The 18,551-nt window shown below is 35.6% G+C and overlaps 2 protein-coding genes across 3 annotated transcripts in view; one reads left to right on the forward strand and one right to left on the reverse strand.

Moving 5' to 3' along the window:
- dyl (transmembrane protein dusky-like) overlaps positions 1-12,365 on the forward strand; it is a 36,424-nt gene extending 24,059 nt beyond the window's left edge. For both annotated transcript variants that reach the window (XM_089727718.1, XM_028185023.2), the window contains one exon: positions 10,523-12,365. In XM_089727718.1, coding sequence (XP_089583844.1) covers positions 10,523-12,226 — 1,704 coding nt within the window. In that variant the 3' untranslated portion in view covers positions 12,227-12,365. The remainder of the gene's footprint in view (positions 1-10,522) is intronic.
- A 351-nt stretch (positions 12,366-12,716) lies between these two features.
- LOC114250901 (uncharacterized) lies at positions 12,717-18,344 on the reverse strand. Its single transcript, XM_028184981.2, has 6 exons — positions 18,126-18,344; positions 17,887-18,042; positions 17,506-17,652; positions 16,584-16,763; positions 14,101-14,262; positions 12,717-12,899 (listed from the first exon to the last, which is right to left on the reverse strand). Exons 1-6 carry the CDS (start codon positions 18,342-18,344, stop codon positions 12,735-12,737), a joined length of 1,029 nt encoding a protein of 342 aa, XP_028040782.2. The 3' UTR covers positions 12,717-12,734.
- Positions 18,345-18,551: the final 207 nt, after the last annotated feature.

Below are 18,551 nucleotides of genomic sequence, written 5' to 3' on the forward strand. Positions count from 1 at the left end.
GGCAGTACAGTATAAATCGTATGGTATAAAATATTTATTTTATTATCATTGTGCGGGTAAAAAAAAACGGAATACGTTTAGATAGATATAATTCTATACGCATTTCCTCTTAATTTTCCAACATGTTAGCGATAGCAAGCGGTAAAAGCCATCACAGTCTATTGCACTAGTGCACCTATCCGTTACTTTAAAATATTATCCCGTTCCATATAACAGTCCTCTCAACACCATTGCTGTTCTAAATTATCTTGTATGAATAGAATTAGCCCGACTATGAATCAGATATCGTGCGTGCCCTTCCAATAGTAATACTTTTAAATTCACTAATGTTAGTGTGCTAAGCCAAATGATCGGTATTGTCCATTTCTGCCGCATAGCAAACATTCCTTCCAACAGTAGCCGCTATTCTACAATTGAGAATTTGACCTAGTGTCTCAAGGGTTATGGCCGCCGGGACCCTGAACTTGCATAACCCTAAGCTGGTAAAAAATCGAACCACTCACCATCAGGTGGGCCGTGTGCTCCTCGTCTGCCTACAAGGGCTATAAAATAAAGAAATATGGGAATGGCATTTGGCACTTCCAATAAGATAATTTGATAATGTCGATCGCTTTACTAGCTAAACGAATAATCCGATGTAAAACTGCAATCAGTTTGGTGAACGCATGAGATACTTTATCAGTTCCGTTTATGCTCTGATTGCTGAAGACTTTTTACTCTTAATGAAATTCTATTTCGTACTTCGAATAAATAAGAAAAGAAATAAAGCAAAAAAGAATTTATAAATAGTACGAGTATAATTTACCCGGGTTTTACTCAAAATATACATTCGCCCAAAAAAACGCAATATTTTTTAATTAATCAAAAGTATACAATCGTAACAATTTGAAAGGTAGCAATACATGCACGATTCTCTGAAATCGATATAAAATGAACATAAATGCATACAATGCATCAAGAAAATCATTTTAATATCAAGTTTATTGAATGAAAATTTAGTTTAGTTTAGTATACTCTACGCAGTGTTATACTTCACGATCTATGTATACTGTTTTTTTCCGCACGTTTTCTCAACAACTAGGCTAATGATTCCGTTACCATATCCACAAAACAGCGGTCCACTGGAAATAACTGCTCACGATACAAACAGTGTAAAAAATTATGACTTATATTAGTAATGAATATGTTTTTATTGTTGACTGACTCGCTGGTGTAGTAGTTAGTGCCTCTAACTATTGCGTCGAGGATCGTGTCGATCGAGTTCGATTCTCATATAAGACGGTTATAATGAACGCGCCGGAACGGAGCTTAATGTCAACTGTCAAACAATCACCTGTCATGAAGCGTCCTTCTGGTTTTTACCATAGACCTATATAGTAGGGACACGACATATTGTTCTATACGTACAATTGCTTATATAAATAGCACCCATTTTGAAGGCACATACATAAACATATATCTATCTCGTTCTTACTCAGCACTTTAACTCGCAGGAAAACAATATAGCAGTATTTCAGTGCGTACATAAAATGAAACATGAATAAACGTAAATATCTCCGTCTCCGTCTAATGAGGCCGAAAATCCGCCATGTTTAGCGCGCCAAATGCAATGAAGTAGGAAACCTATGGAAATGAAACGTCAACCAAAATTTCGTGCCACTGTGACGTCATCTGGCCACAAAACATGGCGGCTTTAGTGCTGTACAAAAGATTTCAATGTTATCAGGTTTTATCGATAAACGTTCTTGGCTCATTTTATTTTAAATATTGCTGAGTATTATTTATTTGTAGAATTTATACTTTAATGGGAAGTAAGTTGGTATATTGTTATGTGCAAATATGATATGATTTAGATGGGTGAAATCTAAGACAAGTTCGTCCTTCGAATTTGCCAAGTAAACGATATGATGATTTTTAAAAGTTGCTACACTGATTTTATAAAGTTGTCGTTTGTCGCAAAACACAAAGATATGGCGTAGTTCAAAGCCATGAGCCCATTTCTAGCATGCTAAATGTTATCGTATTTTGAGTACGTGTTTTTCTTAGACTATTACAATCTATTTTAATTGTTTTGCTGACTCTAAAGTCCGTAACATACTACCGCAGCGCACCCCAAGGAAGGTGCGCCGCACCATTTGAATCACTTTCGCCTGAGAGTGATTCAAATTTTAAACTTATCAAGGGACCGCGTGAAAAAAAAAAACACCTACAGAACATTTATTCATTAATTACAAACGTCATTCCTTGTGACTTCCTCTCTAAAATCACTTAATTATTAAATATTTAACAAATTTACAATAGTGTTTTACTCACTGCGGAATAAAACTATTTTATTTAAATAGTTCCGAAGAGATTTTGTCGGTAGCCTTTTTCCCGAAATATCTAAACAGAATGTCTAAATATGTTTTGATGACATATTTTAAAGTGGTATTTATGATTAGTGTCATGATCAATAGATTCCGACCGAAAAATGGATTTTTCGGATGAGGGCTCCATAATGAATTTAAATACATATAGATAATAGTTTTAGGGCATCGACTTTCTTGAGATCCTATAAAATACGTTTTAATTATTATTTTTGTATGTTTTAAGCATGATAAATTATGAAATTTTATATAATCAATCATATTAAATCGATATCAAAGTCAATAAATAATGTACAACCCAAAACAGACGGCCGAACTGACATGACAATGACATTTGGCGCGCTAAACATGGCGGATTTTCGGCCTCATTATACGGAGACGGAGATATTTACGTATATTCATGTTTCATTTTATGTACGCACTGAAATACTGTTATATTGTTTTCCTGCGAGTTAAAGTGCTGAGTAAGAACGAGATAGATATATGTTTATGTATGTGCCTTCAAAATGAGTGCTATTTATATAAGCAATTGTACGTATAGAACAATATGTCGTGTCCCTATTATATAGGTCTATGGCCAAATGTCATTGTCACGTCAGTTCGGCCGTCTGTTTTGGGTTGTACATTATTTATTGACTATGATATCGATTTAATATAATTGATTATATAAAATTTCATAATTTATCATGCTTAAAACATACAAAAATAATAATTAAAACGTATTTTATAGGATCTCAAGAAAGTCGATGTCCTAAAACTATTATCTATATGTATTTAAATTCATTATGGAGCCCTCATCCGAAAAATCCATTTTTCGGTCGGAATCTATTGATCATGACACTAATCATAAATACCACTTTAAAATATGTCATCAAAACATATTTAGACATTCTGTTTAGATATTTCGGGAAAAAGGCTACCGACAAAATCTCTTCGGAACTATTTAAATAAAATAGTTTTATTCCGCAGTGAGTAAAACACTATTGTAAATTTGTTAAATATTTAATAATTAAGTGATTTTAGAGAGGAAGTCACAAGGAATGACGTTTGTAATTAATGAATAAATGTTCTGTAGGTGTTTTTTTTTTCACGCGGTCCCTTGATAAGTTTAAAATTTGAAACACTCTCAAGCGAAAGTGATTCAAATGGTGCGGCGCACCTTCCTTGGGGTGCGCTGCGGTACTATGTTACGGACTTTAGAGTCAGCAAAACAATTAAAATAGATTGTAATAGTCTAAGAAAAACATGTACTCAAAATACGATAACATTTAGCATGCTAGAAATGGGCTGATGGCTTTGAACTACGCCATATCTTTATGTTTTGCGACAAACGACAACTTTATAAAATCAGTGTAGCAACTTTTAAAAATCATCATATCGTTTACTTGGCAAATTCGAAGGACGAACTTGTCTTAGATTTCACCCATCTAAATCATATCATATTTGCACATAACAATTTACCTACTTACTTCCCATTAAAGTATAAATTCTACAAATAAATAATACTCAACAATATTTAAAATAAAATGAGCCAAGAACGTTTATCGATAAAACCTGATAACATTGAAATCTTTTGTACAGCACTAAAGCCGCCATGTTTTGTGGCCAGATGACGTCACAGCGGCACGAAATTTTAGTTGACGTTTCATTTCCATAGGTTTCCTACTTCATTGGTTTTTACCGCGTTTTCGGGAACACATCAAAATGTTCCATTTAGTTATGTATTTGTGTGGTGCTAAAATAAAAGGATTGATAAGTTACGGTGTTTGCTTACTACACTTTGACACAGACAAACATTCGTATTGATGAAAAGGTTTGTTTGCTCTCTGTCCGGGTTTTTATTATCTATATACCTATGTGTGACATCAAATACTCTTGACAACGAAAGACTTAACTGCGTTTTCTATAATATAAATACGAAAACAATATTTAAAGCCCTTGATGTCTCTATTTAAAATAATATTTTCAACAGTATTGATATGTATGATTGAATTATTCTCTTCATTGAATGACAGGGGAGTGAGCTTGTCTAAGAAAAATCATTTTAAAACTAAAGAGGTTTTTCTTTACTATACTTAAGTACACTCAAACGAGAAATCATTGTTTAGATTCGCCATTTGACGAATATTTTAATTTTCATTCGTCAGGTTGTATCATCATAATGTAAATGTTGTATTAATATTGGATTTATGTGGTATAAAGTAAATGGAATATTTTAATCACTTTAATAGATCGCATTCTCGGAAAAGAGATACACATCGGTAATAGGGAAATCAAATTAAAATCATTTAAAGTGATGCAAGTCTTTGACGGAAAGAATTGTAATTGATAAAAGATGACAATTATTCTATTTTACCATTTGCTATTTTTGTATTCACTGGTTTGATCGGGAACCACGCATCTCTAGTCAGTGCGATTCAGCCTTCCTCACTACGCAGATTAAAATTTTCTCAAGAATAAACTACTGTGTCTTATAAAGCTAATCTTTCAGTTATTCAAAGAAGTAGCGGCGCTGCCCTGGGTACTGATTGCCCATATAAATAAATATTCAGCGTTATCAATTTACTATGAAATAAACCGCATACTCCTTTAACTCTTTGAACAATAAATTAAATTAAAAGATTGTAGGTAAACTCTGTTTAACATAGTTGAATGTAAACTATTTTGGATATGAATAGAAATTAGAATATGAATAAAATATTTTCGAATAGAAATTAGCAAAATTCGAATGCTCTCTATATTCACATCATTAAAACGAAATGTCTCCGGCCCGCGTTTTAGAAAATAAAAACTGTTACATAACAACATGATCACTTAAACGGTCATGGAGGCATCTGAGTGATGTCATTGACCGCTAAAATACCTTTGCAACGTAGAAACACTTTCACTCTGGATGAAATTTCGCAGTTTGTCAGAGGTGGTGATGCAATCGCTTGCATTTAATTTCAATTTCGACAATTACCGGTCGTGTTGTAATTGAAAATATATAATTGTTATGTTCGATTAGAAGTCGCATGATAACTTGGTTATTGTAATTTTTTTGTTTGTTTTAAGAATGCTGTCTATATAAATAAGATACAGGATTTTATGTAGTTTATTGAGTTGAATTTTGGTCCGGCTTTTGTGTATTAGATATTTTTCGAAGGATTATACTGGGCTATGTAAATATTTGTAAATAACAGAAACTAAAGATAATTGAAAATAATTACAAAATTCACTGATAAATTATAAAGAAGTCATAGCTTTAAAAAAAAAACAAGTAGGTACCATCTACAGCTTTCGTACAAACAAGAGAGTGTCATAACATTGCTGCCTATAACGCAATCGCGCGAAATCATGTTAGAAAGCATATTTTAGTTAAAGAAAGTGTAAACGACCGATCACTTTCCTTTGTCGGAAAGATTATGTGCCTGCGATGGCCTATCGATGTCCATTACACGGGTAGATTGATCCGTCAAGGTAATAGCGCCCAAGGCTAGTGGGCCGTCAATTTGTTTTAACAGACAGTGCTAACTCGGGTTTAGAAGTAACCGTGGTTCGATTGGTAAGATACGTGCCGATCACCGTCCTAGCCGAACCCGTTGCTTGCGACGAAGGACTCGACGAATAAATTAACCCATAGACACAGCCCACTAAGTTTCTCGCCGGATCTTCTCAGTGGGTTTCCAATCCGTTAGTAGATTCTGCGTAGCACTGCTCTTGATAGAGCCCCGTGAGCTCATCTACACGTCAAGGAGAAACTGAAATAGCCTCTCAAGGCTATTAGCATAGATATGAGAATAAAAGCACCTCTATTTGTATCGACTGATGCGGTTTTAATTTAAATTCTGGTATTATTATTATCAAAAAAATTATCGTATCCATGAACGATTTCTACGACGAAGGAATAAGACAAATAAAACCTGCCTTGTTTTATTTGCGTATTTACTTGTGGTAAGGTGATTGGCTAGGCGAGTAGGTATTACTGTCCTGTCTATTTTCTATCGAATATCTAGTCTGTGATTCTATCGGCTTAAAGGTGATTTGAATGTAGTTATAACTTCAACCTCAAATCCCAAATCAGCTTTTAGTTTTGATTACGAAATATGCATGTGTTCGCTCCACAGATCAATTACATAGAGCTGTTATATTTTATTTCTGTAGATTGTAATGATAAATTGTTCATGTGCTATAATATTAATTAATAAATAAACGATTGCTGTGAGTGTTCCACTGGCTCTTCTCAGGATTGAGACTCTGTTTTGAATCGGTAATAGAGCAATGACATTTGACTATTACTCATCACTACAAAAGTCGCTTTCTCTGTCCCTATATCCCTGTATGCTTAAATCTTTAAAACTACGCAATGAATTTTGATGCGGTTTTTTTTAATAGATAGAGTAATTGAAGAGGAAGGTTTGTATGTATAATAACATCCATTAAATAGTGGAGAAATCAGTAATAAATTACAGTTTCCGAAGCGACGCGAGGGCGGGTCGCTAGTATATGTTATATGGGCACATTTAAGCTGAAAAAATTTAACGAAATTATTAAGATGATGCAGAATACCATGAAGCTCCTCTTGTGTTAAGTGGTTGCCAGAATTTATGAATACAAAAGAGAACATTGCGCCGTCGAACTTTTGAAAAATCTTTATTTATAGGTCTGTAAAAATTAACGATAATTCCCATGATTTTAATTTCAATAAGTACTCAATTTTAAAAATATTCCTACTTAATTAGCCCTGCTAATCTACTACTTAATCAGAATAGTCACTATTTAAACCCACTATCTTGATCGAAGTCTTAATGGTATTAAAATGTGTAATGAACTCGTTTCTTAAAGCGAAGGATGTCAGTTGTGCACGGTTCATCAGATAATGCACGCCTTACACACTTCCCACGTGCTTGGAACTAAATCACTTGCCGACAATATGACGGGAGAGTTGTGGGAGACAAGAAACACAGCTTCATCCACACGAGGCAGATTAAATCGTGCTCATTAAATGATTTATCACCATGGATAGATAACGTACCAGATGAGATTTAAAAATTAATCATGGTAAAATATGAATTATATTTTTTCTACAAGCTATTTGTCAATTGCAACCCACTTTAGAACGTTTCCTTAAAAAGCGATTACTTTTTTCATAAAGTAAATTATATATTAAAAATTTTTATTTATAATAAATAAAATAGCATTTGTTGTCACTTTATAAATTTAAGTTACACTCCTGCTTATTTCATAAATGTATTTATTATTGTCACGACCTTGTCAATTAAATCTAGTGCAAATAGTAAAATAGTGTGATATTGAAATATGTATTTCTCTTGTATTATACTTAGTCTTCTAAACGCTATACTGGAGAGAGAAAGAGAGAGATAGACACCAGTAGCACGTGCCGTAGTAGTAAAAAGGAAATCATTGTGTTGTTTCAAAAAAGTACTTTGAAGTCGTTCCACGGTACATACGGAACATGATTCAAAACTAGAGGCTAGAATGAATCTAAAGAATACAATGATCTGGACAAGAAATATAAGTATGATCAATTCAAAGGACGTAATTTTCAATTTTTTCAGGGTTGCGTTGTGGGTGGAGCGTTTCTTCGTAATCTTAGACCAGACCATTTATCTTAATAATCTAAGGTACTGAATGGATAATGTACTGAATGGATAAAGGTCTTCATTCAATTTACATATTTTATTTAAACATTATGGTGAACGTCGTCCTCGTAGGAAACATTCATGAAAATTACTTGGTAGCTAAACTACTACTATTCACATTACGAAATGTAAATGCATGTGTTAAACAGTTATTTTATGTTTACGAATGATGATAAATACGTAAATAGCCTCGACCTTCTTAGGATTCACAATACTTTGCGGAACACAAACAAAAATCCGGTTCAACTCCATTCTCGTTCATTTAAACAACTTTCTTCGATGCCTTACTAATTTTAATAAGCCTTCTTGACGAAAATATTATAAACAAAATTTAGTGATACTAAAAAGTAAATTGTTTTTACTACGCTTTTATTAGTTTCAGACGTATGTATGTTTGTAACGGAATATTTGAACATGATTTTGACCCCCTTTAAAACGTCGGATTAACTCGAAATTTGGTATACTTATTACAATAAAATCATTTTTTTCTTACACTATTTTTAATTGAAATTTATTAAAATTTATTTTCTATTTTTTAGTTGGATTATCTATAAAAGCGTATTTTGTTCGTTTTTTTAAACTGTTATTTATTACTTAACATTTTTTTTAAGAACGGAGAAATTAACTTATTCATTGACGACGTAAGCTCGGAAGGATATGCGAGAGATTCAACATTTCTATTTGAATTAGTTCGAAAGTACACAAACACTTTATGACATTAAATTTCTTTAAATATTTTTTTTATTTAATTTATTTTTATAGGTCGAGAGCCCGTGAAGTTAAAAATAAGCTTAGTACATTATAATAATTTACTTTTTTTTATTTACGATAGGCTAATACTTTCTGTCGCCATCGGAAACAGTCTCCTTATATTGGCGGCGTACTTGGGCGTAACAAAATAAATCTATGCATCATTCATATTTTAGCAAAGATACCTAAGTAAATTAATATGTCCATTGACTAACACGTTCATTATTCTGATAGACAATGTTTATATTTCATATCAATTACGTATCTAATGCGAATAGCGATCTCAAGTCGGGCCAGAGATACTTTCACCCACCGGTCACCTGTTTCGTGTATGCTACATGCGCTAGTAATCGCGTTTGTCAATTTCTCGCAATTATTCTTCACGACAACGATAACTAAGTTAACGAAGTCACGTCAAGATTTGCTACAAATAGAGTGGCTCACTCTTCAAAACAATTACTTTGGATATAGGTATGATTTCTGTGAATATTTTCATTGCTTTCGAGAATTCATTTGGGACTAGACTTTGTCAGAGACCGCGATAATGCAGCATATATAAAGCACGCGTTGAGTTTCTAAGTGTTTCAAAATTACTGTTAACCTAATTGAAACATAATTTACCAACAATAAAACAAATAATGACGCTCTCGGTAAATATAGTTTTATAATATTTATAAGATTTAAAATCTCTGAAATAAATATTAATATCATACATAAATTAATATCGCGTACCTATAGCGTCAAGGAAAGTTCTAGTAGATGAAGAGTTACGCATGTTTATAGATCCGGTGTTTTCTTCCGCAACTGACAATCTCGATCAGTGGGTACAATTTCTAACCGGTTTAGAAAACGCGAGCGTCAGTGTTGACTGCGTTGGGCCAGACTGCCGCACTTGCAGCTATTCTCGTATGAAGCCGGCACCTTGCATGCGAGCTCTCACTCAATCTGATGTTCTAGTTTAGATAATGTCTTGATTGACTAAATAAAAAGCATTTCAAGGCTACATTTCAACATAAAATTTAGCTTTTATAGAGTATAATCGGAATTGAAGACAGAGAGTTGTTTTGAGAACATTTGTTTTTAGGGTGTAACAACGCCAATAGGAAGATCATCGAGCGAGTAAATTGCTTGGTAGACCGATTCAGAGATTCAGGATTCTGTCAAATACCTTGTGCTCTGTGATAGCTATCCGCTAAATTTTCTTAATTAGCGTGTTAAAGTATATAAAGAAATCAATACATTCTTTTTTACATGTACCATGTTAATGAAATAATGAGTAAAATATGTAGATGATCTGCCTATCAACGTAGAAAGTCGGTAAGATCGACAAGCTCTCAACTCGCGGGACCAAACAGCGGAGCGCGCGGCACGAAGTATGTAGAGTGAGACGCGTCGAGGAATGCACTTACTTCCTCAACGATTATTGTATGAAACTCGCGCTAAACTATGTGTCGCTACACATCCGCTTTATAGTGTTTTAAGATCGTTCATTACTTCGAGTGCAGAAAGATAATAAAATATACTTAATTTATGTTAAATCGCTAATCTTATCAAAAACAAATAAGTACGCTCGTCTTTCACCACAAATTCAATTTCAATCCAGCATTATGGCAGTCACATGGTAACAACCAGTGCTGATTTTCATCCAGTAACGAAGAACGCGAAACTTTTTAGATACTAATTAAAAGGAATAGAATACAATATTTTACTGATTAAAATATACCACTACTACGTGTTTTAATTAAATTGTAATTTATCTTTCAGGAAGCAACATGCGAGCCTCCTGTGGATTCAGCTTCGCTACCATTGGAGCACCGCGCAGGTGGAGGCTACGGTCCGCCCTTGGCTCCAGCACATGCCGACGATCCTTGGCCATTAGCGACACCTGACAGCCCAAAGATCAAACATTTACAAGTCCAGTGTGAAAAAACTCATATGAGAGTTAATATTGAATTCGATCGACCCTTCTACGGCATGATCTTCTCAAAAGGCTTTTACAGCGATCCTCATTGTATGCACCTTAAGCCGGGGACGGGACATCTTAGTGCGACTTTTGAAATCTTCCTAAATAGTTGTGGTATGTCTAGCTCGGCAAACCATAACGTAGCAAGTTATGGAAGTCCCACTCCAAGCGGTTCTTATGTTGAAAATACAATTATTGTACAATACGATCCATATGTTCAAGAAGTATGGGATCAAGCCAGAAAATTAAGATGCACATGGTACGATTTCTATGAAAAAGCAGTTACCTTCAGACCTTTCCAAGTCGATATGTTACATGCTGTGACCGCGAACTTCCTTGGCGACAACCTGCAGTGCTGGATGCAAATACAAGTCGGTAAAGGGCCGTGGGCGTCAGAAGTTTCAGGAATAGTCAAAATAGGACAAACGATGACCATGGTACTCGCTATTAAAGACGACGAAAATAAATTCGACATGTTAGTACGAAATTGTGTAGCTCATGACGGTAAACGGGCGCCCATACAGCTAGTCGACCAGTATGGATGTGTTGTTAGACCGAAAATTATGAGCAAATTCCAGAAGATAAAGAATTTCGGACCCTCAGCATCTGTGGTCTCGTTTGCATATTTCCAAGCATTCAAATTCCCTGATTCGATGAACGTACATTTTCAATGTGTAATTCAAGTCTGTAGATACAACTGTCCCGAGCCCAAATGCGGTCTTGGCGCTGATTACGGAGTACCTTTGTTAGCTGGTAATACGCTCGGAGGTGGAGACTATGGCCTTTCCAATTCACCACATGCTGAGTATGCACCGCCACCACCCGGACCACATAGCGAATACGGGGTACCACCGGCGTATCCCGATCCTAGACACCCTGCAGACGCTATAGGATCGTTCTCAGAAAAACGTGATGACGCTGTTCCACCGCCACAAGCGCAGGTTTCATCGACTCCAAACGCTCCTAGTCCTTCTTCACCGGCGCCGTCGCGAGATGAAGATGATGTTAATCTACCTCCACCACCACCTCCAGGCCGACGCGGAGTTTATAACACCGTCAAGAGGAAAGACGAAGCTCACGGCAATCTAGCCACTCTGGGCGGTCGACCACGTTCCGTAGAAGACCTACCCGAGAGCTTAGCCGGGATCCGACGCCGGCGAGAAACATCGACCCCAACTCGTATTTACAAACGAGATACTCAGGAGATGACTGACGTGAACACGAGTCGCACTATTCAAGTCGTAGCACCAGGTGACGTTAATTTCGCATTGAACAACGCCGCGGCCAACGAAACTGTCGTTATTCAATCGCCCGCAACTGACCCGGAGACGATTTGCATGTCAGTACCGTCATTTATTGCGGGCCTGGTGATGTTACTATTGGTGCTTGTTGTCGCATCTCTCGTCGCTGCTTTTCTGTTCGTGAGAGTGCGAGCGCTCGATAGGAAAGGCGCTCACGGAGCTACCGCCTATTACGAAACGGATTACGTTAAGCACACAAACTAGTGGAGGAACTCGGTACGGAAGTGTGACGCGTGGACATTTTATAAATATTTCTTGGATCCAAAGAGCGTGCGTTCTTCGGCCCCGGTCGGATGGCTTGGCGGCTGCGCTATCACGGTCGCGATCGAAGTCCGGTGCAGTGCAGATGACGTGTGACTTATTTATTTAGTAACGTAGTGAGCGTGATGTATAGTATGTTCGATGTTTTTTTGTAAATTATTTTATCAGCGTGAGAAACCCTCTTTATCCTTCAAATAGTCTCAACTTATGTCGGTTGTAATTTTGTAAAGAGTCGTAAGTAAGAAAGTAGGAGTGTTACGTATATAGCAATTAAAGTGTCGTGTGAAGAGTAACTTGTTTTATTTTTAAAATCTGCTTTCTTTTCTATCGAGATGCAATTAATGTTAAAACTGACAGACATTTTTATTCCAATATTTATTAGATAAAATATTCTACAACTTAAAAGAAAATAATGCAAATAAAAACACCACGTTTGTTTAAAACCAAAGTTTCATCTCCAAGGTTGTTTTCTGGTACTGCGGAGCTCGTGCACGCCATCGGCATTATGTGTGTTGCGGGCCAAACTTAGTATCGAAGGATATTCATCTCTATGTGGACTCAAGTAGAGTAATTTTAGTTTTTTGTCATGACTTTCAACTATTTTATCTATTAGATCCTGCGAAGAAATGTTACAATTAAATTCTAAACTTTTCTGGTAAGTACGATAGGTATATCATATTTTATCTTCTTGGCATTTCTTTGGTTTTACGTTTATACTCTAAAATGAGCAGTAGCACATGACGTCAAAGCCACAATCGTAATGTAGGACAGCTGTCCTGCTGTGACTCCTTCGCGGCAGAAATAGGTAGGTCAGCGCTATCTACCAGTTCTGTCTCACAATACACCCCACTACCAGTAATTACGCAACTATAGCAGTGATTAATCACCACAAGACAGTTGACTTATGTCCCCTAACTTCAATCTTTTTGTCATTTTTCGTTTTAACTGTGTTATGCATCTATAGTTTAAAGTTAGAAAAGAAATCTGCATAATATTGACTTTATTGCCTTCGAAAGTAAACAATCTTATTCTTAAGTTGATTTAAGGTAACTTAATAATTTGTGTATGAAATATATTAAGGACATATTTATTCGTAGTAAGAATTTTATATCTTTCGCTTAAGCTGGAGTAATGTGCGCTAATAAGAACAACCGTCTCAAATAAATCGGCAGCAACCGCCGGTGAGCATTTAAAAACACATTCAGAACTTTCATAAAAAATACCTACAGGATCAAGGATATCGCTTCCGAAGCCGTATAAAGAAATACCATAATTGAACAGTCATGAAAAACTATTTAAAGAGAAATAGCAAATGCGCCTTGGCATCTTGATGCATATTTCTTCTACCCGCAATTTAAAACAAGGTTCCCACATCACATGCGACCTTAGACCCCACATATAAAATTATTTTTTTAAATGATGCATGCACTGCAAAGATTTTTTTTTATTGCTTAGGTGGCTGGACGAGCTTACAGCCCACCTGGTGTTAAGTAGTGACTGGAGCCCATAGACATCTACGACGTAAATGCGCCACCCACCTTGAGATATAAGTTCTAAGTTCTCAAGTATAGTTACAACGGCTACCCCACCCTTCAAACCGAAACGCATTACTGCTTCACGGCAGAAATAGGCAGGGTGGCGGTATCTACCCGCACGGACTCACTAGAGGTCCTACCACCAGTAAAAAATAATTATTATTGTGCTAATTATTATTATTATTGTGATAATAATAATTGTGGTTCATTCAATCATCAGTGTGAAAAAGTCTGTCTTAATTTTCAGAAACGGTTCCCTGGTAACCTGTTATCAATTCTTACGTCTGGAAATAGTTTAATAGGTATCTGTGTCCTGTTGTTGGCCTCTTGAAGATTTGGAGATTGCAGTTTTTTCATGGTTATAGGAGAGCGAATAATGACAGGCTCCGTTTGCGTTGATTTGTCTTTCTTTTGCGCCTTTTGAGCCTTTTTTTCGTGATACAACTGTAATTGATTATACTTATATACGTTAGGGACCAACTTGAAATAAGTTTTTGGCATTTCTACAACAGGTGCAAATACAAGACGCGGCTGCAAGGTGACTGCAACAGAATAGATTTATCAAAAACTTTTATTGAAGAGTCGGCAAAGATGTTAGTTGTAATAACCATATTTTCCTTTTCAATGTTTCTCTTACGTGCCTGCCCTACCTAAGTTGTCATAGAAAGTTAAGTTAACGTTTGGCAGCATCTGATTGTTGATGTCTATGAGTCTTCAATGGTCAGCCAGCCGAAGCCAGGTCGAAGCCTGACTGATATGCGACTGTCTGATGACAAATGGTTAGCATCAAACAATGTGGGATGATAAATTTTAGTCATTCAACGCTTCCACTTCCACGACCTGAAGTGACCTAAACCCGGTGTACTCATGCCGAGCGAGAGGACTGTGCTAGTATTCAAATCCAGTAAGCAGATACCAAAGTTTATCAAGAAATCGTAATTATCTACGTGTTCACGAATTATTTCCACAGTGAACGAATATTAATCTATCTATTTATATAAAAATGAATTGCTATTGGTTAACATCGCTAAAACTCGATCACGGCTGGACCGATTTAGCTAATTTTGGTCTTGAATTATTTGTGGAAGTCCAGAGAAGGTTTAAAAGGTAGATAAATATGAAAATGCTCGGAATTAAATAAAAATAATTTTGTTTTTCCTTTGATGTGTCCCCCGTCGGACGGATTCCTTTTGTTTATTTTAAGTTTATTTTATACAAAAATTTACGTCTTTTATTTATCGATTGAGGCACTATGAAGTTTGTCCGGTCAGCTAGTTTGTGATAAAAAATAAATCTACAAATTTTTTATTTTGTTTTTGTATTAAGAACCTTTGCAGGTAGTTGTCTACAGTGAAGCAGTCATGCAGTATATACAGTACATTATGCAGTGTATACAGTTTGATCGATGAAACGGTCGTTATACAATACAATCGAGACTTCGGCCTCATGTTCCAAAGTTGGTGACAGCATACACGTTATGAACTATAAAGGCTTCGGTAACTATTTAACACAAGGTGGGCCATGAGCTCGTTTTTCCATCAGTCCAATAAAAGAAATACAAAAAACGAATAATCAGTGAAATGGAAAAGAGCAGAGCGAAGACGAATAATGGCAACGACGATCTTAATTTCGTCTACCACGAAGATAAATAGTGCTGTTCATTACTGAAGATTTGTTTTTTATTTGCAGTTTTAAAATCAATCAAAACAATTGAAGGGCGGCAATAACAGTGACATGTGACGTCTATAGATTCACGCATGAACCTACTAATAACTTTTTCTAATAAGCAATACATGCTATTCAAATGAACTTTATCTTATCTTATACCTTCAATCTTATCTTATCTTATCTTATCTTATCTTATCTTATACCTTTAAACGAGCAATTCTTATATATATATATATATATATATATCTGAATCTCGGAAATGGCTCAAACGATTTTTATAAAATTTAGTATATAGGGGATTTCGGGGGCGATAAACCGATTTAGCTACGATTTATTTTCAGAAAATGTTGTTTTATTCGTGTTTTCAATAATTAGCTTTATCGATAATCAACTTTATGCCTCTTCCTGACATCTCGATGCCTCCAATGAAAACTATTCTAACTCAAAATTTTGAAATTTTCTTGTTTCACACAAATCGCTTCACTATTTTAAAAGTATTACAAATTCATTATTGATGGGGTTCGAAGCAAGAGTAAATCAGTTAGTTACACAAGAAAAAACCATAAATATATCTGCAATAATAAAGATTTTTTCAACTTTTTTCATTTAAACGCTCCTCCTGTAAACCTACGAATTTGGAGTTAGAGTAGTGTTCATGGGAGGCATCGATCTATTGGCGAATAATAAAACTATTTTTCTTAATTGAGAGCAACTAACTGCTTTAAAGACACAATAACACTAAAGCTACTTTAGCAGATGGCGTTGTTAAGCAACCTGGTTTAAGGTTAGACCAGAAAATGAATTGTTTATTTTTATTATTTGTGTCTTTTTAACTCACGTGTCCACTTAAAAATGCCTAAACGATCTTGGAATATTTCATCATTTTATCAATATGTAATTCGTATTTAAATATAATTTCTAAAGAACACAAATTATCAACACAAAAAAATACCAATCAAAGCTCGGTCATCATCTAGTTTTTCATTTAAGTTCAGATAGTAAATTATTAGAGGCTTTGGAAACCGTTCCTATCTATCATGTAAATTGTTTGTAGCATACAAATTTATATATATACGGTATTGTATTTCAAAGCCTACTTGATTCCGTTGTCGTGGTTTTTTCGGCGAAGCTGTGCGAATCCTTCGGTCGTCGTGACGAGGAGAGGCAGCGGGAGATAAATTGCTATATGTGTGACACAGGCGAGGCACCCTCCAGTCGTACTTTGATTTCGATGAAATATGTGTTTTTTGCGATTCTCCTTTACATTTACGATGTCTCTGAATAAAAATAAAGATTTCTTTGTATCCAAAAATAGTTATTAAAGTTAAAAATATTGTGTACACTTTGCTATAGGATATAGGTAGTTAGATCCGATGTTACAAGAAAAATAAATTAACATTATTCAACTGATTTCACTGTAAGTTTTTAAAGTATTTCAATAACGCTAAATAATATCCAAACAAAAGACATAGACCAAAATAATTTCTCTATATTTCCTTTCATTCAATCGTCATAAATAACGCGCCGTTTGAGACCCAGAAGAAATCGGTACGTTGTATGATGAAATACAATGTACCTTGCATTTTGCCGTGTTATTGATTAGGTTTATAAGAATACTAGCCGTAATCGCCCGCTTCGCTGCGCATTTAAAATTAACATTATTAGTAATGTCATTATTATTAGGAAGTCCAACACTCATATAAATATTAGCCTGTCCATTAAGTACCTACATGTATTTTCTATATGGATACCAAGTTTCAAAGGATGCATGGTTCAGTGTGCTTAGTATGAGTTTTTTAACGTTTTCGATAGCGTCAAAGTTAGCTCATATTTGTATGGAATGGGATCGTTTGCGTACGTTTGCCGCTAGGGGCGCTGTTCCAACTGCATACAAATTTGGCTTAACTTTTACGCTATCGAGAACGTTAAGAAACTTGCACTAAGCACACAGTACTTATAACGGAACATCCGTTAAATCCACTGTACATTTATATATTAGTATAGATTCAACGTCAATACCGGCGTTGTCAGCTGTAGGGACGGCAGCATCTGTGGCGGAGGTACTGGCTGAGCTGATGGCATTGACAGCCTGCGACACCGCGCTTTCGATACTGTTGGCTGCCTCGAACAGCAAGCGGCACAATTCACATTGCGCCGCCGATGACGCTGTATTCAACACATATTCCCTTAGCAGCCTTTCTATACCTTCAAAACTAGCAATTTTGTCATAAGTATTTGTCTCTCGACATTAACCTCTGTTTCTATTGGCAAATATTAGAAACATATGTATTTTTTACATCATTAAAATGTTGGACAATATAAGAGTTACCTTAAGATTGTGTGATTAGAAAATGAGCAATTCGGAAATCAGATGCATGAGCTAGGGGGTGGGTCTCGTACATCTGATGCAGCACCTGGATCGACATGTGAGCAGTCAGTCAAGTGAGCCGCCAGAGCATCGTGGTCTCCGCTTTCCGGTGGCGCGCCGTGGAAGTGAACCTTGATATTATTTCGGATCAAATGAGGTTTTATATCTTCGAACCAAACGTCACATAGCTAAAATAATAAGACGAAACTATAAATGATCACAAATTCAAAAATAACTTTCTGTTTAGTGTTAAAAATTATGAATTATTTACGCCAACTAAAGCACTCTCCAAATCGTTTCGAACGTTTTTGGGAATTTTATTCTTGCTCCTGCTCCTTTTATCATGGTGTTTAAAATTATCATCGTAAGTTTCTTTCCGTCTGAGGTCGCATGCGACTGCATCCCCTGATGCTTTAACAGTGAAAGGCCTGTTTCGTCCACAATCACCATTTGCAACTGAAGGAACTTTACGAACTCTAAATTGAGACATAGCTTGAAACAAAAATGTTCAAGTTCGAAATGTTTTTTCTTAAAAAAATAAAAATACGCGTAAAAAATTAAATGTCAAAATTCAAGTCATAGTAAACAAGAAAATATCTTTTATCGTGTTATTGCTGTAGAGGTTGGTTGCACCAATGTCACTTTGCATCAATTTATTCGATTTCGTAAAATGAAACGTGAATTTTCTTTTACTACC

This window comes from Bombyx mandarina, chromosome 05 (assembly GCF_030267445.1).
Source record: "Bombyx mandarina strain Sakado chromosome 05, ASM3026744v2".
In the NCBI taxonomy this organism is placed as follows: Eukaryota; Metazoa; Arthropoda; class Insecta; order Lepidoptera; family Bombycidae; genus Bombyx; species Bombyx mandarina.